Raw genomic sequence first — 24,434 nt, 5'->3', positions numbered from 1 at the left:
ATCTCTACATTTTATATATTATTCTTGTCTGTTTTCCTCCATCCTTCTGGTCACTAATGTTTGCGAAGCCAAAATTCTCTCTTCCTGACCAATCCAACAAAACAGCCTCCACCTGATGAGCCTGAATTCACCTTTATCGGCCTCTAATTCAGTTCCTTTGCAGAAGAAATTTTGATATTCAGAATGCAAATATCTGAAACTAGAATCCAGTTTTTCTATAAAAAACATCATGACCCTATATAACATGACCACTGACCGACTTTTTAGACATGTTCTACAAGTGCATTACTTTACTAACTAGACTTCAACTTATTTTTGGTTTTGGAATTTGCATTTCTTCAGCATTCTTTAGCACTTTTATAAGTACATGTTATGATCATTTTACCTCTCATTTCTATCCTTAAGAACATGCTGCATCAAACTAATTCCCAGCTCAACCCTCAGCTTAACTGTTGTTTCCCGAAGATGCTTCCATGACCACTCAGACCACTTAAATAATTCATTCGTAAATTGTATTTTCAATGTTGTTCTCTCCTTCTAGAATCCATGAGGGCCACATATGCCTGTTTATAGCTTTATACTTAGTTCTACAAAATGCCTAATATATCATAGGTGCTCAAAAAGTATTTTCTGAGTGAATGAACTCATTAATGAACAGTTAGACAAAAGAACTTCCAATTGATTCAACTTGACTGCTCTATTTTTAAAAAGTGACCTACAATAATTACAAAATTATATAAGAAGGAATTATTTCTCATATCACCTAAACATATCTTTAAATGTCAACTACATTTATGTGTCTACAATTTGGAATATTGACAAATTATAATTGACAAATTGCAAAATGTATTAGAATTTACAATTTAAAAACCTTTAAAGTGAAGATCTTCAGTCATAACCTAATGCTTGCCTGCCATATTACATAAAGAAAATGATAAAAAACAAATGTTGCTATAAGAAAGGTCTAAAAAATTTATTTGAGGATTTTCTCTAAAAGTTAACTTGATCATCAGCTCCTTAATAATAATGTTGAAATGAGAAGTTCAAAAATGTTAAAGTGCAGTAAAGTCAAAGCTAGGTGAACCTGATAGGATTTTCCACCACTGGCCAAATGCTAAGAGGTCTGTATTGAATTTTTAAGAATAAATTGAATTTAGTTTCAGAAGGGTTCCTTTTCATTTTAATCTGTTGGGAACCGCCCTGACTGGTATCAGAAGCTGAAACCCCTGCCTAGGCTAAGGCTAAGGGAACGCCCTTGGAACTGTAAGCCAGCAAGGAGACAAAAGCTTATCTTCCTGGCAGGAATGCTGCTTCTGCTGCTTTATTCATAACTGAACCCCAAAAAGCTTGGTCGGTTAGCCAAAGATGGGTAAGATTCCCCATGGGGGGAACGACCTAAGACAGGCACAATCACTTTGGGAGGCCCCCCAAAAGAAGGACTTGGGGGGCTGTAGCAAAAGGGGGTGATGGACCCTCGCTCCTCGGCTTTGACATAGCCTGAGTTCTCAGCATCTGGGAAAAAACCTCCTTGTCTCTCAGTTGCCTTAGTTCCCTTGCTCCACCTAAGCCTGAAACAATGACAGGGTGGTACAGCTCGGTACTGAGAAGAGCGGATTTCCCGGGGTGATCAGGCCTAAGAAAGAACATGTAAATTACTGTGAAACCTTCTTTGTTTAGAATGCTCTCAGTTGAATGAGAAGGGTCTTAGGAGGAAGTTAATTTGTTCCTCAGTCTTACAGCTCTTTGACCCCCAACTCAATAGACGGGCAGAGTTCTTTGTTTTCTATGATTCCTTACTTCCCCCTATGAGTACTGTACTTTACCTGAATTATTATGCAGAATGAGCCTAATAAAAGCAGGTACGGACTGTAAATCGGCACGCTCCCCACTAGGGGGGGTGGCCATTCCGTCTCTACTTCCCCACAGAAACTAGTCTGTCTCTGTGCATTGGTTGTTTTTTCTCGCGTGTTTATCGTCGAACCATCCACAGCGTTCCGTGGTCACTGCTGGCCGGTGACCCACGCGCAACATTAATCAATTGAATTTTTATTTAGCCTTTCTACTTTTTGTTTATTGGAAATGTTTCCAAGAAATTACAGAGAATTCAAAAGCAAGGAGTAAATATTTGATCATATTGAGTTGATATAAAGCGTAACTCAGACATACTGTTAAACTAAAGAAAGGTGTCTTGAAATATTTTTATTCAAATCTAACATTATTCGTGATAAGATAGTACACCGATAAATACTTGAACAGCCATGGAAGAGCAGAATCATGATAGGGTAATTCGAAATATCACTCTCAACTAGTTCCCATCAATGAACACCTGTCATTTCTCCCAAGCACTGAAAATCCTGATAAGCACTTTTCATGAGGTTATTCTCTATGTCTATGGTTTCTCTCAGTGTTTAAAAATATACCTGGAGATTATACTGAGAGGTAGGACACTAAATTTCTATCTTTGAAACAAAGTTGTGCCAAATATTCAATCCTTCTCCTTTGGAAAATTATGTTATCTTTTTCTCAGAATACTATTATGAAAAGTAAATCTTATTATATATAATGATATTATATGTAGTGATGCTATTACATATGATACATACACATAAACATACATCTGTAAATATGTATTTATTCACAGAAGCTTATGCCAAAGTATTATATAAGTCCTTTTCTGAAATTGCATAATAATAATGAAAAGAAACTTCATATATAGAAATATCTATCACCTATCCATTTCTTTTTGTGTCTATCTTTGTACACTTCTAAATAGCAAATTTCAGTGACAGACTTGTTTAGCCAAACAAAAATATTTAGAATTTTATAATACAGAGATTTTTTCAAAGTTTCATGTAAATCCTATTGTTTACAAGCAATAAAGTTGTTATGAATATTAATGTGCTTGTTCATAAATTATGCTAAATATTCATAATAAAAAATCTTTTCTGGTCTCTATTTCTACAAAGTGCCTAATATATTATAGGTGCCCAACAAGTATTTTTTTGAGATTTTTGTTGTAAAGTCTGTTTCTAGTTTAAATTCAGTCTTACATGATGCTGACCAGGTGATAGGTACAAAGGAAATGTGAAGAACTCACTCTTTAAAGAAAGCTTACTAATAAGTAAATGATTTAATTCACTTTTTTCTTTCAGATACAGTGAGTCTAAAATTTATGTTAAAATTAATAAACTGTTTACAAATAGGGAATCATATGCCCTTATTCTAGGTATATAATGCACATAAGTGTTGCCATTTGTAGAGCTTTGAGAAAGCAGAAGTGCATCTGGTTAATCTATGTGTAACATTAGCCTCAGAACCTACATGTCTAGATTGTCTGGTTTCTGGATGGTGTGGGAAAGTAAAAAGAGAATGAACTTACCAAAACCAATTTGGCAGAGAGTGATTGACAGATTTATTTAACAACAGTTATTTATTGAAACCTTTCTATATGGCTAGTATCATAACTAAGTGCTTTAATTTGCATTATCCGCTGTAATCCTAAAAAATATTTTGATGTTGATAAAACTATCTATACCCAAATATGTAGAAAATGGTCCAAATATGACAGTTAGTAAATGACAGAACCAGGATTTGATCCCAAAGGTGACTTACTTAAAGACTCTGCTTCTATTATGCCTCCCACAACAAACTGTAATTCTACTTTTGATAAATATTGGTTGAAATAGTCAATAGTGTCTGAATCTAAAAGGCTGAGGCTCAGATTTTAATAGTGGGTGTCCCTCATGATACTTCATCTTCTGAAACCAACTTTGAAATAAACAATAACTATTTTGCTTTTGTCTCTATTTTTATGTGTGTTGGATATCCTAGTTTGGACTACTTATTATACTTAAAATTTTTATTTTAAATTCTGCTAAGTATACCATATTTCTATTACATTTTAAAATGTTGTAAAGACAATTACTTTTGAATTAAAAATGAATTGATCTACAAATATTAGGACATTAGCAATGTATGAATCACCAGAATCTTTTATTAAAACTATCGCCAATAATTCATAAGAATTGGAGTTTGCTTCCTCAACATAATAATGAAATTTGACTATGGGTTATAAACTAAAGCCTTGCTTACATTCAGATGAACTCTTTACATATTTATTCTTAAAGCAACCATCTGATTTCTTTACAAAGGATAACTATAAAGTGATTATTGGATCTAAAACAACAATTAATGTCCCTGCTAAAATTTTTCTGACACATTCGTCTGCTAATAAACTGAAATTTCAAGTCCAAAACACATTAAAAAAACACATTTTTCCCCACATGAAATTCCGTTGTGGAACTGCTGCAATGAACATAACATTAGTTGAACAAACATAACACTATAATCAAGCATCTGCTTGCCTTCCTGCTTTGCATATACAACAGAGATTTGTTGTACTTTCTTTAGTATTCTCAATAGAGTTTTGTGTTTACAAAGGTCCAGAAATTATCTTTAGAACTTATCCTCCATATGGTACCAGGAAACCTGGCACAACAACCTTTCTAACACAAAGGATTATACAACTCTCTATTTCAAAATTAAAAAAAAAATTGCCACAAATGCAAAACTTTCAATCAAGTGTTAGAACCACCTAACAGTTTTGTGCAATCTCATCAAAATTGAATTGTCTATAACATGTTGACTTTAATTATAAAAAATGCACCGAAAACAGCACATTCCTCCCCAATTTAAGTTGTAAATGTTAAACACACCTTCAATTATGCATTTCATAACTAAATTCTTTAAGGTTTGGGATGTTCTTATTCAGCAGAAGGCCAATTTCATGGTCACTAAATAAACATTTCCCGAATTTCGGTTCTGATGCTATATATTTATAAGAGAGAAATGAAGTGGAGATATCCACTTGGCAGGATAATTATTATACATTGAGATAACTGATCTGGTTTGTCAAGACCAAAGAAGCTTAAGGAAATTATATATTTTGTCTTTCTTTGGGACAATTTTACTAATTTTACCACTGGTTTTAACTCTCCTCTGCAATCCTTCTTTTCCTGTATAAATGCAACCTGTTAAGCTAACATGTAAGATGTACAGAGAACACAACTTAACTACCTTCATTCTGTTGTAACTTAAAAACTACATCCTAAAATGTACTGAATGATTTAAATAACAAACTTTATATGTAAATGAGCTCATGTGCACATCTTCTTTTTACTTTATAAATATAACCTTTAAATATTAGAAAATAGAAAGTATTATATTAATCTGTAAGTAAATCACTGAAATAAATTAAAGGCCTCCACTGTCAATATAGTGAGCCAACTAAATGTAATAATATAATGTCAATTACATTAAATAAAATACACTGGTTATACAATAGAAAGAGATTTTTCAGACCCCACAGTACCAAAAAGTAGTTTCCTTTCTTATAGTGGTAACAAAATGATTGACCTATAAGTTTCATGTGAGGGAATGATAGGCTTCCCAATGTGTTCAGTTCCTTAAATCTAGCCAACACATATTGCCAGATATTTCAATTAATGTGTAGCAAGGCCACAAAATCAATTTCTTATCAGCCCAAAACACTCATACAATAAATTTTATTTTCAAACTATAACTTTTAAATTAAATCTGTGAACCTGAAAAATATAGCACAGAAATTCGGTCATTGGATTTTTTCCTGATAGCATTTTCACCAATGGCATGAGGCTTTGTATGCTATATATAGCTTACAATGTTTGCTTAGATTCTAATCTTCCTAGAAAACATCATTATCTTTTTCCATAGCAAATAAGAGACCAAAGTGTTAATTTCCTTATTAAAATACGTACAAGGTTTCAATAATTCTGATATTCTATATTCCTGCAATTTATTTGGGAACTTTTAAATACTTATAAAGAGAATTCATAAACCTATATACTAATCCTGATTTCTTGGTAATATAAGTATCTGAACATACAATTGTGGGAAATATTGTGTTAATATGGAGAATAACATTACCTTGCAAAGGAACTTTGCAGGAATTAAGCTTGCCTTACTAATGACACATAAGATAATCACATTTTTAATGAAAACTCTTTGATTTGAGCATTAAATATCACTATCTATTACATTCACGTGAAGCTCTTTTTCTGTGTTCCAATTTCTTTAAATATATTTGTTTCTTCTAATATCCTTATTTTCACCCTACTCATAACTGCACATGAGATTACAATAACATAAGGGCTGATACCTTTTGTTTTAGTGGCAATGAATCAAAATAGTAAAACCGCTGAACTATTTCAAAAATCTTGCCTTGATGTTTTGATACTCAGAAAGTCAGATTTTTCATGCCAGACAAATATGCTTTGTTCTATGTTTTTCAACATTCCAAATGTTTGAGGCATTTATACAAATTCTGTATAACACACACTATACAGTGGTATTTCCTCATACAGCTGACTAACAAATGATAAAAATATGTTGTAAATTCAGAACTTTGGGAACAGTTTGATGGTTGACAAATATAATACATAAAATCATATCTCAAAAAGACAGGAAGAAGAAATTATCTGAAATAATACATTAAAGGTTTTAAAACCATTTTCCCTACATTCCCCTAAACGTGTTATCTTTTTGATGATTTCAGCACAGCTAAATGGAGTGAAAAGAATTTGTCCTAGAGCAAGGGAGTGAATAACTTTTGGGAAGAGTTAAAACACATTTTAAAACATTAAACAAAATACCCTTAAAAATCCTAAGCATAATATTTTTTAATCCTCACCAAGGACATGTTTATTTTAGAGAGAGGATGAGAGAGGAGAGAGAGAAATATAGCATCAATGTGAGAGAGAAACATTAATCAGTTGCCTCCCATACATGCCCTGATTGAGAATTAAGCCCGCAACCTAGGTATGTGCCCTGACCAGGGATCAAACACACAACCTTTTGGCGTAATGTAGCATGCTGGCACTCCAATCAACTGAGCCACCAGGCGAGGCCAAGATTTTGAATTTTCTTTTTTATTTATGTAGCATTTCTCCAGTTTGTTTTATGACAGAAGCTTTTTCCCCCTCCAACATAAGCATTTTCCAGCACTCTATGGAATCTTTCTTCCAATTACACATTTTTAGAAATGTTGTAGATTTTCCCCTGTGCATGTTAAATTAGTGATATTAGCAACCATGGTTTTCCAAATTTATTTGATGATGAAACCCTTTTCCATCTGTATGGTAAGAGGGGTGCTCAGTGAAATGCACTTTGGTAACCACTCTTCTACAGAATTTTGAGAGATCACACAGCTTAACCTAAGATTTTAATAATCCACAGGGGCATTCAGGCATGGAGACAACAGAAAGATTTCCCTGATGCCAGAACTTAGGATGCATGCCATGTGTGACTCCGCTTTTCATGGGGGAAAATGCTCAGATGTACTTTCAGCAAGCAGGAAAGAATCACAACAAGCAAAATCAGAGTACACAAAAAATCAGTATGGAAAATTTGTTGTAATAAAAGACTTAGAAGTGAATGAGAAAAACCTGTTAGACACTACACCAGAAATGACATCCTTCCCTGCCTTCTCCCTGCCCCAGGAGGCTGTCCCCACAGACCACACTCACTCCCAGGCTCCCTGGTGGAGTTCTGGGCAGGAGACTGAAGGCTGGAAGGACAGAAAAGTTGGTGTACCCTTCCTGCTCCCTCCCTGCATCAGTGCCCTCTCTCAGGCAGTGGCAGTGTCCCCAACCTTGGCTCTCACATGGACCTATTCTCCAAGGTTCCAGCTCTCTCTGGGCTCCAGTCACATTGCTTTCTCCCTTGTCCCTGCAGGAAAGGATAATGGCTCCCAGTTATGCCTCCCCATCACCCTTCAAATTATCCGCACTTCTATAAGTAGACCTTTATTATAGACTCTTTACTTAACAAAACCCTTTGGTGGATGAAGACAATATTCTCTTTATAATCTTTATATCTGGAAGTATCAAAATTCCAATGAATAATTTCAAGTTATAGAGAGTAAACATATTTTGTTTCTTCCCAATTCATTCACATGATCATTTATTGAGAGATTTATAAAAAAACAAACTTTGTTTCAATAACAATATTCACTTTGCATGTATTAATTAAAAAAGATGAAACCCCATTTTAAATAGGTAACTGAACATTATATACAGCTTCATGTAAATTGTACTTAAAAAGGTCAGTTCATTAGAAGGAGTGAAAGACAGATATTTTCAATAACACATGGACTAAATTTTTTCCATTAGAAACTGTCAAAATATTTAGAAATAAAAATATTTTTCTAAGTGCCAATATTTTCACACTTCCTAGGATTTTTACAAAAAGGCATATTTGATACATAAGATGCACAAGTAAATAGTATAGTCAGCACGGCTCCTGAGACTCTGAAGATTATGGCTAGAGTGCAACGAAAACAGAAGGCCATCATCAAAAGCATTAGCGGCAATATTGAACTGATCCTGACTTCAGACATACCATTTCCTAACTCATGAAAATGTTCCAAAGAGGAATAGTTAGGTTAATGAAACTTCAGTCTTGCATAATAGACCACTGAAAATAAGGTAGAAAAAGAGATAGTTTGGAGAAAACCATTACGATGCTAACTGGTCATTCATGCAAATTTTCCATCTGGCTATAATGGATGCACTTTATTTACAACAAAATATTTGGGATGGGATCATACTTAAGGTAAACTTGCTGCATTAGCCTTTGACAACGTATAACATTGAATCAAATCTGAGTGCTGATACACCCAAGCAGGTATATCATCCACAATGTATTAATAAAATCAGAATAGGCAAGGTAAAATAAGAATGGGCACCAACCAATCAGGATAACCACTCAAAAACAATCCATAGTATTTACATTATTGGACCTCCAAAACTTTGGTAGGTCCCAAGGATATAATGGATAAGAATCTGTCACTGTCCTCAAACAGTAATCATTGATAGGATTCCCCAGGCACTACTAAAAAGCAGGCAGATCTCATCAAAACTTACTCCAATGTTTTATGTTAAAACAAAAATTAAAGGGAATTATGAAAAAAACAAACCTCCTTTCTTAATAAATAGAAATCAGAAAGGCCTTAGACAATGACATGTGTATTGGATCTTAGACAATAAGCCTTGGCTTATACTTCTAACATTGAAAGTGCTCAATTTCTCCTCTGAACACACATTCTTGATTATCCCGTTTCATTTATTGTGTCTGACAAAGAAGTTTGCTGCCTGGAAATATATGTAATTTTCAGAATGAAGAAATTTAGCTATAGCTTTCTACGGGAACCGTTCCTCTGATCAATTCCACTCTCCATCTTTGGCTCATCACGCACTCATCAACAAATAATCATCCAAGTCCTTTCAGAATTGCAACGTGAAGAGAAATTCCATGTTGTAGCATTTTGTTCCAGATGTTAGTTAAATGGTAATTATAAAATCACACAAATCGCAATCTTCCTCCCCCAAAATAGCTATGTATAGCATCCTATTTAAAAGGGGTACTCTCAATCACATGTAAGTGACTAAACCTCCCCAATAGGAGAACATGTGTAAAAATATCAAGGTTTTTATAGCCTTCTGGTTTGTTTTTAATAGTTCAAGTGCCTCAGATATAGTAGTACTTCTCGTGCTGATCATATTCTATTTAACACCTTATTTTCAGCACTATAATTCAGGAGGGTTCACTGATGATTGGTCCAGAAATTCCTTTCAAAGGAGGAAGCCACCAGAGAAAACATGGAAAATAAGTTTCATTGATGTGTCAGTCCCTACTGATTTGTAGCATCGGCCAGGAGAAGAACGTTGAGGTCACATCCTGGCTCAGCAAGGAAGAATATCATGATGCATTATGGTCTTCACTAGGAGGAGGGAAGCAGGACTAAATGAAAACATTGTCTGCATTGGCCATGTCAACTCCAGAGGTCAGAGTCCGAAAGAACAGAGTACATCGGAAAGTGCACTGGGTTTAGAGGCAAGAGACCGACATTCATATGTTTCACATTCATGTTTCAAATTAAGCCCCAAGTCTAGGCTAGTTACCCCAAAAATAGATGAACGAGAAGTTGATTATTACCTCACAATAGCAGAATGAAAGATTTTAAAGCTAAGAGAGACATTAATAATGGTCCTAGTCCAATAAGCTCATTTTACCGAGAAACTGAAGCTCAAATGTTATTTGGGATTTACTATGAGAATCCCAGTTTAAAGGTCCAGAATACAGATAACAAACTTGGAGACTTTGCCACAGTAAAATTAGGATTTATTATCAGAGATTCTAGTTTCTAGGGCATAACACGCTAGGGAGGTTTTCAGTTAGAAGGCAGTGTCTCAGTTACTGGGAGAGAAGGATATAAAAGGAGGGGATCCAATAATGGGAAGCTGGGGGGTAACACTTTGCTCTAGAAATTATTTTATTTTTGAGATGATGAGGTTGTATCACAGGATTTCTAAAATGTAACCCCTTTCCTTAAGCTAAATAAGTCTCGAGAAAGGGATTAAATGAAGTAGATGAAAGTAGATGAATACAGAAATGAAGGCTCAAAAGATTCATAGAAACTCTTTTTGTAGTGATTTTTTCAGCTGCTTGGCAAATATTCACTCCTGACAGTAACAGTGACCCAAATGTCCTTTTGAAAAACACTTTCTCTCACTCTCTCCTATGATTTGAGCCTAGGTTTTGACCTAGGCTCCAGGAATGGATCAACCTGTACGCTCCACTGGAATACACAAATAAAAAAGACAGGTTATGAAATCAACTGTATTCCTTTCTTATAGCAAGATATCAGTAGGTATTCTTTAAACATAAGCTAAGAATTAAGGCTCAAACATTTTGTAGAAGACAGGTGAGCATTAAAGTGCTCTTTTAATTGAAGGCTTATGTTTCTTTAAGCTTTGAGAAATTGTTTTATGTTTTTTTTTTATTTTCTCTGCCCTTCATAAGACTTCCATTTGATGGATATTAGCTTCTCTATGTCTGGTTCTCTGTTTTTCAGTTTCGTTCACTTATTTTTCATCTTTGCTTCTTGTTTAGGCAATTCTATGGATATTATATTTTAGCCCTTTTATTGTACATTGTCACCTCAATTTGAGAGTAACATTTATCAGATGATAAACACATTTTATTGCAGGAGAAAAATCTATAAGCTTTGTTTGGTAGGAATGATCAAAAGCGTTAGCGAGTGGGCGGCTCTGTCTATTGAGTACATCTGTGCCTTTCCCCACTCCCCACAGGCATGTTTTCCTTGCCTCTCCCTTTTTCCTAAGCCCCAAGGGCCCTTCTTTTGCTTCTGTAACTTGTTTCCTGGGCCCTTTTCTGCTAAAGCTACTTCTGCTACCTCTGTGACTTTCTAAATAAACTTTATCCCATAGTTTAAGGGGGAAAAGTATTAGCAAATGAAGTCATAACATCAGTTGGGTAAAACAAACAACATAAGGAGAAGACTAGATAATTACAATATTGCAACTACAAAAGTTGTGCATCAAAAAAAAAAACAAAGTTCTAGTTCAATCAAATGGGGAAGAATTTCTTCAAAAACAACGTGCTAGTCCTGGTTACTACATTCAGGCTCCATCTCATTTAACGGCATTACAGTGTGAAAAACTATATGCAAATCATGTAATTAAGGTCAGAAAACACATTGGCTACCTTATTTCACCTTTGAGATAAAATAGGAGAGGAATTTGGAAGAGATCTGGACCCACGTTAAAAAAAATCACAAAGGAGTGAAAGTAGATTATTATAAAATGGAGTATTAAATCCCCTTGTTTAGTTCAAAATATTTGGACTAAAGTGTCCTGGTGTACCTTCCGTGAATGTGTAAAAAATACTTGTTCTTTGTAACTTCCCTGTTTATGTGTGATTATCCCGGTAGGAGAAGAAGCCCCCAAATGGAGACTTCTGTTGGTGTTTAAGCACTAGTTTGTTTACTGGCAATTTTATCAGGTTACTGTCTTGATGCCTCTTGCTACAAAAGAAGAGGAGCAGAGGACAGAGGAGGTACCAGGAATTGAGCAACCCAGATGTTTCAGGGCTTATCAAAGAAGAGAGTATGTTTTATAGCATGTTAGCTCTTTTGTATATAGAAGACTATTCTATTTTTTTTGTTTGGATGCAAAATTTTCCAGAATCTCTGTAAGGGTATAAATTGGACTTTTTCTCTCAACCTCTGTTTTCTTCCTAGAGTATCATTTTCCAGGCCATTGTTTTATTTATTCATCTTTGTGTTTGTATTATTGGCTTTTCTCCAATGATTAGTTATCCTTAAGTGACTCATGTGTTTATAATTAAATAACAATGTTGATTATTACAGGTATTTGACCAAGGTTTTGCCTGCCAACCATTACAACCTCTTTAGTGCAAGACAATTCAGATTTTCCTGTATGCATGGGTGGTGCACAGCAATTTCCAGACATCATTCCAAGTAGCATACATAGGTGGGGAGTGTGAAGAAAGGTGGCATTAATTTTCATACTCCAGAAGTCCCTCCAAGCAGATGACATTTCCTTTAGGAGTATTTTCTTGGCTTTAGCTAGGAGCAAACACCAGTGGCAAATGGGGAGCCTGATCTGTGTGGCCTTTGGTAAACAGTGTCTCAACTGACCACCTAGATTTCCGTGCCCTCTGGGAAGGGAACAGGATATCATCACCACAAGGAGAAGCCGCTATTCTCACTGCAGCCTTCTCTGTGTACTGTGAGATGCTCCCTCCTGTGGCAATGGATGCTGCTTTGAGAAATTCTCTCAATTTACAGACTCTTCATGGCCCCACTCTGATTTCACTGACGTTATTGTCAGTACCTGATTAAGAAACTGAAACTCACAAATAGTTTTAACTTTCCTGAGCTTATTTCTACAGTATCAGAAATATGCACACAATATATATATTTTTCATTGTATCAATTGTTTTCATAATGTATTAGGAAAAAAGATCGAGATGGGAGGGGTAGAACGAAAATAATTCATTTTTATCTCAGCGAGATTCAGTTTCCTTATTTATAGATATCCCTCATGTTATAGAATAAAGATCATATTAGGTAATTGTTTGAATGTGATTTCTCTGGGAAAATTATTTGATCTATAAATTGCAGATAATACTAGCCCTTATTGCAGAGACTTATTATAAGTATTAAATTCATAAATTCATGTAAAGTGCTTAGAATAGAGTCTAGCCCACAAAAAGCACTAAAATTAACATTAATATACTTAATACTATTATTCTGTTTTGTGAATGTTATAAATCTGAAAGTTACTTATTTAAGCATAAAGAGACTAAATAAGGAAGAAGAGAAACAATGAGAAAATGGATAATCATAAGACTGGCTCATTTGCTTCTAAAACAACCAGGTAAGCTGCTTGGTGGTATTGAAGGTATAATTTCCATTATTCCTTTGCTCTTTCTGTCAGGATTTTTCTTGAGTATTAAAATGTGTGAAAATTCCACATGTAGAGCACAATTTTCATTTAATTTAAATTTTCTAGCAGCTCCTAAAGAAATTGCTGAGCAGAAAATATAAGATGGTACAACTGCCATGTTAATTTCACATGCAAAATGAAAACTAAGTCTAGAAAAATGACCTCCAATTTTTATTATGATTGATACTTTATCATCTGCAGTACACATAATGAGTTAATGTTTTAGCCTAAAGTAAAAAAGAAAAGATATACTTCACTTGAAAAAAAGTCAGTACTCTGACATGTCAAATCTGATGGTAAGTCTTATGATTTGACACAGAATTTTGAGTAAGTCTTTTTGATTGTTGAAATCAAGACTCAGAAGCTATGTGTTTATTTTTGTTATTTTGGTTTAATTTTCTGTGCTATTAGTTATTTGATGTTACTTCTCTGATTCTCAATATGCAATGAATCTACTTGGATAATACTAATTTAAAATAATTAAAAATATATGAAACTTCTGACCAAAGAAATATTTTCTTGATGTTTCATTATTGATTTTTTGGCAAAATCCAATATTACATGTTCATATTAACCTTTCATCAGTATCTCAAGAAATTTCTTACTTTGTATCTCATTAACTCTCATAATTGTTTTGTGAGATAAATGTGAAACATAAATGACTTAGAAAAATGACTCCTGAAACTTAGTCTGCAAGAACGACATTGTCAAGTCAGATCAGAGACATTCCTAGTTTTAAAATTGTGAAGCTGATGAGCAAAAGTCAAATGACACAATTCTTTTTTAATTCTCCTTTTAAAAATAAAATATTAGCTTAAAGGAAGTTTTATCATCACTTAATGTTTTATTTTTTCCTTTTGTATATGTTGAAGGAATTTGTAATTTTATGGAGTGGCTGTTTTTGAGGAAGTTCTACTTAATTATTCCATTAGATTTTGTTCTCTCTATTGTGTAACCTTCTTGTCAACAGATTAAAAAGGTCATATTTCTATTACAAGGAAAAGGATTTCTGAAATTGGCAAAGGTGTTTTATTTATTTGGATAAAGTTCACAGAAATCATGCATCCTGAAACATAAGGTTAATTTAGACAATGATTTCTTAATAAGTCACGCTTTTCCACTCAGCACAAGAAATCCAAGGAAATACACACCTCTCTTTAAACAAATTGGACACACAACGATGTAGAAGCACATCAAAGTAATAATTTCTTTTAAGTTTGTCTTAGTATTTCTGTATCTAAAAGTTCCCCTGGGTATGTAAAAATACATTTGTTCTACAAAGAACATGTGCTTTCTCAAAATTTTAAATATCACATATGAAGGAAGATGCATATGTAATGATATTGAGATATATATTTCCAATACTTCAAATATTCTTTAAATATTACTTAAAAATCAGGACCTATGTCATTTTGAGGATTGGAATAAGAGCAAAACAGAGAAAAGAAAGGAAGGAAGAAGGAAGGAAGGAAGGAAGGAAGGAAGGAAGGAAGGAAGGAAGGAAGGAAGGAAGGAAGGAAGGAAGGAGGGGAAGGGAGGAAAGGACCAACTATAAAAGAAAAGAAAATTCTGGCCTAGGTTGCTGCTGCTCAACCCTCTCCTCCCAAATTCTATGCCACAAAAATACAGTAAACATGAAAGGACAAAGAGAGTTACACATGAACTACCAGGAAAGCTGACAGTGACTGGTGAGAAATGAAAACAAATATTCAAAAGATGGTCATTTCAAATTTTTTGACAAGATTTAGAAGATGTTGTGAAAAATAACTTTTCAAGAGGGACTTGATCCAGGCACTTTCGTCCCACTCTACATTCTGGGTGGGCAACTTCAAAGAGTTATATATAGATACAATTTAAGGTAATTTGTGAACCTCGACTTTTCTTGTTTTTTTGTTCCAAACTCTTTCACTTATGAAATAGGCTAACTTTGGTAATCAGACTATTTAATTTGCTAGGACATGACAAAACTAAGTTGAAACACCATCCTTTTTTGGTAAAAGAAATACACTGTTGTTATTCTGAGTAATTAGGGTATTATTTTTCTAAATGTTCAAAACTATAATAGATTTTCACCATGAAATGGACAGAATAAATATTCCAATTGTTAAAGTATGTAAATTATGTTGCCTCTTTCTCACTCATTTTTTAGAAGGTAATTATGATTTTTTTCTCATATAAGAAAATGTTTGGTCTGGTTTCCCAAAATGCATTGATACGTTTTTATGACATTTTTTAAAACTGTAATGGTTGTTTTGTAAGATATTTGCATTAGTAACTGTGTGATATGTTTCTGAATAAGTTGGTATATACTTAGAACCTAATTCAACAATAAACTAGGTTTATGTTTGTTACTTTTAAAAGCTAAAGATATTAAATATGTTTGGGGGTGTGGATTCATGAAGAACAGTGCTTATAGGATGAAAGCACTTGTCTTTAAACAAATAAAAGAATGTGTGCATCCAAGTGAGAAGTAACAATTTGAAAGTCAATACATTTAATCCAGTTATCTTACTATTATAAACAAGTTATCTTACTATTATAAATAATGTCAAGACATTTCAAAAGTGTTAATAGTGTCTTTGTTGTATGTTATTCATGCAGAATATTTCACTTCAGATTACTTTATAATCACACACCATTTTCTGAAAATCACTTTGACAATTAATTGTCCATACTACCCATCAGATTTGGCTAAAAGTTCCTTTTAACTGTTTCTGAAAATTAAATCTACTCTCAAAAATCTCTCTGAGATTGGGGATAGGAAACATATATGCAATTCATTATATAACTTTATATATTATATACTTTAAATTATATAATAACATATAATGTTATGTAGCATACATCATATATAATATGGCACATCTATATAATATACAGCATTTATTATATAACATACACTGTATAGTACATGTAGCATACCATCAGATATATATAATATAGTATATAACATATAATATCAATAGCATAATACATATAATACATATTATATGTAATTATATATAATATATGTATAGTTATACAAAATATATGTAATTATAATTTATATATGTAAAACATAAAGTTGGGTTTGGATAAAATTTTGAGTACCAGTTATACTTATTTGAGTGAGAAATGAGAGCTACTTACCAGCACATATGATTCTGGCATGCTCATTTTCAAAAGTCATTCACATACATGATGTGACTACATCTTACAAAAAGCCAAAGGTATATATATCATTTTATCCATCATATGGGTGTAAAATATTATAGGTAAATATGAAATATGATGGAAATATGATGCAAAGAATTAGAGTTATTTTTCTGTTCACATTTCTGTTTGGGGAATTATCACTTTATTAAATATTTAAAGCTGCAGCTATTATTTGTAGCACATTGTTTAGATAGCATATCGAATTATGATAACTGGTGTGTATATACATGACATAGCACACAGACACACATCTCGTAGGCTTTGTATCCATTCTGATGACTGTTGGTTTGCCCATTTTGATGAGCAATCTCTTTATTACTAAAGAACCAGCTTCTGTGGAAACAATTACATGTCCTCAACACTTCTGTTTTAGCCCAGGCACAATCATGCTAGTGGATTATTTTAATATTTCTCCCCCATTCTGAACCCACAGGCACTTTCTTCCTTTTACTCTTAGCTGTTGTGCCATTATTGTCTCTACCTCTACCAGTGTCATACTGTTCTCTAGTTCATTAGAATATTCTTCCTGTTGAATTTTACAAGCATATATATGGTTACTAGATAGTAACGAAAACCCACTTTTTAAATGTAGAGTATGTTTCCCTGAGTGTGGGCACCAAGACTTCATTATTTTCTGTAAAATACTTGTGATGTTGTTTGTAATAGGCATGTCCCAAGCTAAGAGAAGACGTTTTATACATACATAAAAGCTGGCAAACACATCTTTTTTGACCCTTTCTGTCCTTACCTGGGACAATTGTTTTTTCCCTCCACATTCTGATTCCATGAAACTTCCAAGACTGTAACCTCACTTAATCAGTTTATATGAGAATAAGGATACTGTCTCTTCCACCCATTCTCACTCTCAAAGAGCACTGTACTCAATCCTTCCCATGATCCAGCTTCTCACTTCTCCTTGCTCAGTTTATTCCAATTCAAGCAATTTCATGTTTTAGATGTACACATTCTTTTTTTAGATTTATTTATTTATTTATTTTTTATTATTGTTCAAGTACAGTTGCCTCTACTTTCATCCCACCCCACCCATCCCTGCCTCCTACCCTTGATCCTACCTCCTTTGTCCATATGTCCTTTATAGATGTTCCTCGACAGTCCTTATTCTATTTTACCCCATTATCTCTCTCTCCCCTCCCCTCTGGTTGCTGTCAGTTTGTTCTTCATTTCAGTGTTTCTGGTTATATTTTGCTTGCTTGTCTGTTTTGTTGATTGGGTTTCACCTATAGATGAGATAATATTGTATTTGTCTTTCACCCCCTGGCTTATTTCACTTGGCATAAGGTTCTCCAGTTCCATCCACAAAAGGAAAAGTTGGAAGGGTTGAAAGAATGTAGATGTACAATCTTTCTTAATCACCTGGGATAAAAGGAATCAATTTCAAAAGTTTTTAAACATACCCCAAAATTTCTACACACACTTCTTCATCTTGTGTCTTATCCTCATGTATCAACATAAAGATGAGAGTGTAAATAAATTACCACCAATACTTCAATGAAGTTGTTAACAAAAATGAATACCCATTAAAATGATACAGTTCTACCAAGTTGGTTTAAAAACCTGTATTATAAAATTCTGTCAGGTGACTAGTAATATTTTGACACTTTTGGTAATCTGGAAAAGGCTGAGATCCTTGTGTTTGGGGCTTAGCTTTACCACTGTGGCCTGAGGCAGCGCAAAACTCACTCCCTCTGAGTCCTTCTTCTCTCACGTGGGAAGCAGGTAGCAGCAGCTTGCAGCAGAAAAAGGACAGCCATTCATATGGATGTTTTTAAAGAAAACCAGCATCTGTACTTTTTATTTCAGAGGGTTGATATAAAAAATTAAAAATATATTTGATACAAGTGACACAAAATATAATGGACTATACAAAGTAATATTGATTTTATAGGTTGAGAGAAAAATAGCCTTTTGTGGATTGACTGACCTTTGCCAAACCATTCTTACTCTACCTCAGGGTCATCTTCTTAATACACACAATTTATCATGTGACTCAGCTACTTACTACCTGTCAATGACTCTTCTTCGTTAACAGAATAAAGTTCATACTCTTGATAGCCTCATAATTCCCACTGACCCCTCAATTAATACACCCTGTGATACATATCCAGCAAGAAATACTTGGAACTCCTTAAATCATACCACACATGTTCAACTTCTAGGCCTTTGCTAAATCTGATTCCTTCTGCCTGCTTTTCTTTTGACACTTTGTCAATCTTGATAAATCCTATTTATTCTTATTCCCAGCTTAAGTGTTATCACTATTTAAAAAGCTTTCCTAAAGTTGTTTGCACATCTCAAATGTACTTCTATTTATAGCTTTTATAACATTGTGTCAATCATAAATACAGTTTGATAACTGTCCCCAGGTACTAGAAATCAATGCTAATTTCTTATTTATTATTTTAACCCAAGGGCATAACAGTATATATTAAGTAGAGGCCTTATGGTCAGTCATAATAAGTAAGAGTACAGGCTCTGGAATCAGACAGTCTTGGTTTCCAATCTTGGCTTCATCACTTATTCGTTGTACTACTTCAGATGTTCACTTAACCTCTCTAAGACTCTATTTCCTTGCAGACAAAGTGGGAGTAATTCTAGATAAAGGTGCTGTGATAATTAATATCTTGGACTAGGTGCACAGAGATATTAGCTATCCTAATGATGATGGTAATAGTCCTAATGATGATGGTAATAATCATAATGATGATGATGATGAGGGTACTCAATAAGTATTTGTTTAGTAAAAAGATGATTAATGAAATCAATTCACTACTAATAAAAATTGTTTTTGTGGAAACAAATTCTAAATGATTTGTTCTGAACCAACTCTTGGAACATAGTACATTTAGTGAGAAATGGTTATTACCATATTTATTTGGCAGGTCTCTGAGGGAGCTGATTTTATGAAGATAATGAAGATGATAGTAATGATGACAAAAAGAAAACACCTTTTATTCCTCTAGCAGTAGGCATCCTCTGTAATGAACGTCCTGATCAATTATTTCTTATTGATTTAATACTAACCTTAAAGAAAGACAGGAAAAGTAAGGAACCTCTGGGGGAACTAAAAAATCAATAAGAGTTGAAAATACAATATTTTCAGTTTAATTCAATTCTAAAATGTCATATTTAATATACTTACTGAAAAAACATCAAAAATCTAACAGTAAATTAATAAAAAGTGAAAATGATGAAAATCAATGTTTGAACAGCTTTAAGGGGGCATCATAAACTTCTGCTGGTGAATATCAGAACAAGTGAATATATAACTTCCTATAAGTAAAAATGGATTTAAGTTAAAAAGAAGAGGATTTAAGTTAAAAAGGGAGAGATTTAGGTTTAAAGAACTTGAAAAAATATTTCAATTACAAACTGTGTTTTTTGTGAAAAGAAATTTCAGGCTAAAAGGTCCTGAAGCATTTTTTCCAGGGAAAACATTTTCTGCCTTTCAGCTGGCTATTGACTTAGGCAGCAAGAGAAAAGATGTGTTTCTAACCAAAATCATTAAATACATGATAAAAGCTGTTTGACTACTAAAGATATAATTGGGAAAATTATTGATGTTAATGATGGCAATCACAACAGTTGAGAAATACCCAACAAAAAACAACCCTACTTACTAAGTGCCATTGGACAATTTGTAATGATTAGCAGAGAAGCACGCTAATATGTTTAATGCAATATTTTGAAGGTCACTCAGCTATCAGCTTGCCATAATACCATTCAATTACATATACAATAAAAATCCAAGATTACTTGTGGAAAAAATTTTGTAGTGCTTGTCAAACAGTATATTATCAACTCTGGCTGTGTGTATAAGCAGAAAGGCCTGATTTAATGCAACATTAAGCAACTGTAGCTTTGTTCTACTTTTTTATTTTTGTTCTACATTTTTTAAACATTACACTAATTATAATGAGATGTGGTCTTACAACCTATTGCATATTTAATCTTTCTAAAGAGCTTATCTAATTGATTCACAAGATACAACTTACCTATACTATTAGCAAAAACACATGATATATATACATACATATATAATCAGTGTATAATATCCTGGCTTAATTAGAAAATGCCCATGTTATCTTAAATACATTGAAGAATAAAAAACCACATGAGTTCAAATGGCATTTGAAATTTCCATTTAATTATATTTTAAAACTAATTTATGTGGCTTGAATGTTTTTTCTTTTCTTCTCTTCTACACAGAATGTTGTTCTACTAACCAAGTTTAAACTAGATTCTTTTAAAAAGGAAAATCGGATAAAGATTGAGTGATGTTGAAGAAAGGAGGAATGGTGGTGGTGGTGTTGAAGGCCACAGACAGGAAATCACTTAAATTTGATTATCAGATGGTGTTATGTTCACCAAGTCAATGGCTAAATTGCACCCTAGAAAGACTTTTTTTTAACATTCTTGTTCTGGGCTCTAGCCTAAAGTTCTATAAATAAGACCTATGTTCCCACAAAAGAGTGCATTTTCAAAATCCTCCTCTCTCTCTCTATGTCTCTCTCAGCCCCCAGGGTATGCAACAGTGAACCTCAAATATCTTAATATTATTCTCAAATTTAGTAATCATGTACTAAAGAAAGCATCTGAGCACAACATTTAGCAGTGGAGCCTGGATGCCCTGAACTCTTGGTTCTTTGTGATTCTGCTCTTTGCAACTTGGTTTTTCAGCTTAAGTTCAAGGGTAGTCTTTAATACTCATAAAAAAAGACAAATAGAATAATCAAAAATACATAATGAAGGCCTTGACCAGGTAGAACTGGTTAGAATTGGTTAGAACATTGTCCTGATACTCAAAAGTTGTGGGTTTGATCCCCAGTCAGGGCACATAGAAGCAAGCAATGAATGCATAAATAAGTGGAACAAGAAATAGATGTCTCTTGCTCTCTCTCTCTTACCCAGATCAGTACACACACACACACACACACACACACACACACACACACATTCAAGCATAGTTTTCACATGGGAAATTCAAATTTATTGTTTAATTAACTGAGCTTTTTTATCAATATAATGGAATCAAACAGTATAATGTAAAACAACTAAATTTCTGGACAAGAAAAGAACAATCACATTAAAATTCAATCTCACAATAAAAATCCAAAAGAAATAATAAAGATTGTTTACCTTCACAAATTGTGATGCCATTTCCTGAAAATCCCATGTTGCAGTAACAAGCTTCAACTCCATTCCGTATTTCACATTTTGCATTTGGAAGACAAAGTGTCTTGGTGCAATTTTGAGTGTAAGAAGAATTCAACAAAGTGGAAAAACCCACTAAAGAAAATAGAAAAATACATCTTTTCAGAAAGAAAAAGTTCCCCCACTGCTGAGTTAGATCACAGTAAATACAAATAGATTTATTTCTTTTTATGCAGATTACAAGAATTTTCCAAGGGGTCATTTAGTTACAAACATCGGAAAATCAAGTGGCAAAAAGGCACTATTGAGTCTCAATGTTTATCAGGTAAATTTCAACAAAGTCAAAATGTAACAATCCAACTTTACAAAGAAAACAGCATTCCTAGTTCATTGGGCCATAGTATCACCCTTATACAGAAGTGAAATACTTTTAAAGGTAATTGATGATTGTAAAGCAATATTCCACTCTAGGAATGATTAAGTGCTGGAATCACAGTAAATTAAGTCTTTTAAAATTCAAATCTGTGTTATTTTAAGATGAAGAGCAGCACATCATAACAACCAGAAGGACAAATGCAATTACAATTTTTTCTGTATTTTTAAATTCTGCCTTTTCTATGAAAAATTGTTTTATATTTTCTCCCATTAGGGGAAATCAAAATAAAACTCAACATACTGGTTAAAGATTCATCTTCCAGAAATGGAGCAGCACACAAACATGGACAATAAAATGCAGCAAGACCTATTTCCGAGTCATTAAAAACAAAGTTGGAAATGTGGGCTTTTTGGAAAAAATAAGGAAAAGGAAAGGACTTTTTTTTATTGTTGTCTAAGGTGTTCTCAAGACAAGCCCTCCTGGGGATGAACAGTCATGGACCATGCAAGGTCTCTGAATATTTATAATCATCTCAGATAAATAGTCCTTACTAGTAACAAGAGATTCTTAAACATTTGCTTCTAAATCCCAGCCTAGCACAGGGCTGTATATACTGTCTAAACCATAATTAATTTGCCTTCAAGGTGTGATTTATTTTCTTTCTGCATAGCATCATCAAAATGGTATTTTAAAAGAACCCAAAGTCTGGGCTGGCAGTCCTTTTATAATGCCAAGAAACCTCCCACAAGTGTTAATGGTTTGGATTTTCTCAAATTTCTTGAGTAGGGAGGACTCAGAAGAAAGGTCAAAGTCTGAGACTTTGGGGATTCGGGGCATTTTGTCAGCAGGAAAAAAAAGGTGACAGTCCCTAGGCCCTGAATATCGAACGCTGTAGAGTTGAAAGGCCAAGGAGAAAAACATCCTGAGAAGCTGCGTCAAAGCTCCTTGGAGACTTGGCGATTTGCACTTGGCGAGTGAGTTCCACATTGGGAAAATCCGATTCCCTGCAAGTAGTCAGCTCCCCAGCAACTTTCGGTGACCAGGGGCGCTGGGCACTCACCTAGGAGCAGGAGGAGTTTCATTGGCGGCGGCCGCGGTGCTAGCAAGGCGGGAGTGGAACTAGGTGTTCGACGGTGTCCGGGGGACGCGACGCGGCCTGGCGGGTTCGGGAGAGTCTGGGCTCCGTCCCCAATGACGCGGAGGCTTCCTCCGGACACTTTCCGGTCTCTTTTGTGTGAGTGTGTATGTCAAGCCTTGAGTCTGCCGGCCACGTCCGGCCCTGACCCCTTCCCCCACGCTGACCTGACTTCATTCCCTGTCTCTTGGCTGTCAGGGTCAGCACTTTTGCAGACCCTATTCCGGATCATTTTGCCCCTAGCTGCAGCGACCAGAGAGCCCTCACCCCAACCCAAGGCCTGTGATCAACAACCAAAGCGGTTCGGAGACCCATGCAGTGTTCACCTGAGAAAGCATCCAGAACTGAACAGGTCTTAGGTGTCCTTCTTACAGCCTAAGTTTCAGGATACTGCATTATTTTATCCACTAATGAATTTCCATAAAAACTGTGGGCTAAGAAGCAGTCAGGAGCCCTGACTCCAAACAATGGGGCACTCATGGCCAGTATTCAGTCCTCACCTTGTGGGGGCTCAGGGTTCCAGAGTATAAAATAAGGATATCCTCAGACATGCCTAGAGATTAGGATTGTGCCCAAAATGGCTGGGTAAAACAAGCAGAAAAGCCAGCTTTCAAGAATTAAAAGGCTTTGGCATTACAAAATGTTGTTTTTTCATTTTCAATGAAAATTTACATTAACTCGCGTCTCCCACCCCCAGAACAAATCTTCCTTTTGTGTATCACTATATATCACATAGAAACTGATAATTCAGATGGAAACATTGATTCTAGTTTAAAAATTCAAAATAACTGGCAGATAAGGCTAATTTATAATGACAGAAAGCAGATCAGTGGTTGCCCCAGCTTGGGGTGGGAAGTGGGGATTGACTAAAAGAGGCAGAAAGGAAAATTTGAGGTTAGTGAAAATATTCTACATTTTTGAAAAGATTTTATTTATTTTTACAGAGAGGGGAAGAGAAGGAGAGAGAGAAGGAGACATCAATTGGTTGCTTCTTGAATGCCCCCAGCCAGGGACCTGGCCTGCAACCCCAGGCATATGGCCTGACCTGGAATTGAGCTGGGGACCCTATGCTCTGTAGTTCATCCCACTGAGCCACGTGGGTCAGGGTTGAAATATTCAACATCTTGATTGGAATGGAGGTTGCATGTATGTGTGAATTTATCTGAAATCATTGAACTCTAATGTT

General features: G+C 34.5%; 1 protein-coding gene across 1 annotated transcript in view; it reads right to left on the bottom strand.

Moving 5' to 3' along the window:
- The window catches only part of ADGRL4 (adhesion G protein-coupled receptor L4), a 111,300-nt gene extending 88,014 nt beyond the window's left edge, over nucleotides 1-23,286 (bottom strand). Inside the window, exons 1-2 of the mRNA XM_045835426.1 lie at nucleotides 23,174-23,286; nucleotides 21,723-21,872 (exon numbers count right to left, since the gene is read on the bottom strand). Coding sequence (XP_045691382.1) covers nucleotides 21,723-21,872; nucleotides 23,174-23,195 — 172 coding nt within the window. The 5' untranslated portion in view covers nucleotides 23,196-23,286. The remainder of the gene's footprint in view (nucleotides 1-21,722; nucleotides 21,873-23,173) is intronic.
- Between the last annotated feature and the right edge of the window lie 1,148 nt (nucleotides 23,287-24,434).

The sequence above is a fragment of the Phyllostomus hastatus genome, unplaced genomic scaffold (assembly GCF_019186645.2).
Source record: "Phyllostomus hastatus isolate PE091 unplaced genomic scaffold, TTU_PhHast_1.1 phas_contig_209, whole genome shotgun sequence".
In the NCBI taxonomy this organism is placed as follows: domain Eukaryota; kingdom Metazoa; phylum Chordata; class Mammalia; order Chiroptera; family Phyllostomidae; genus Phyllostomus; species Phyllostomus hastatus.
This window is presented reverse-complemented; position numbering and strand designations above follow the sequence as displayed.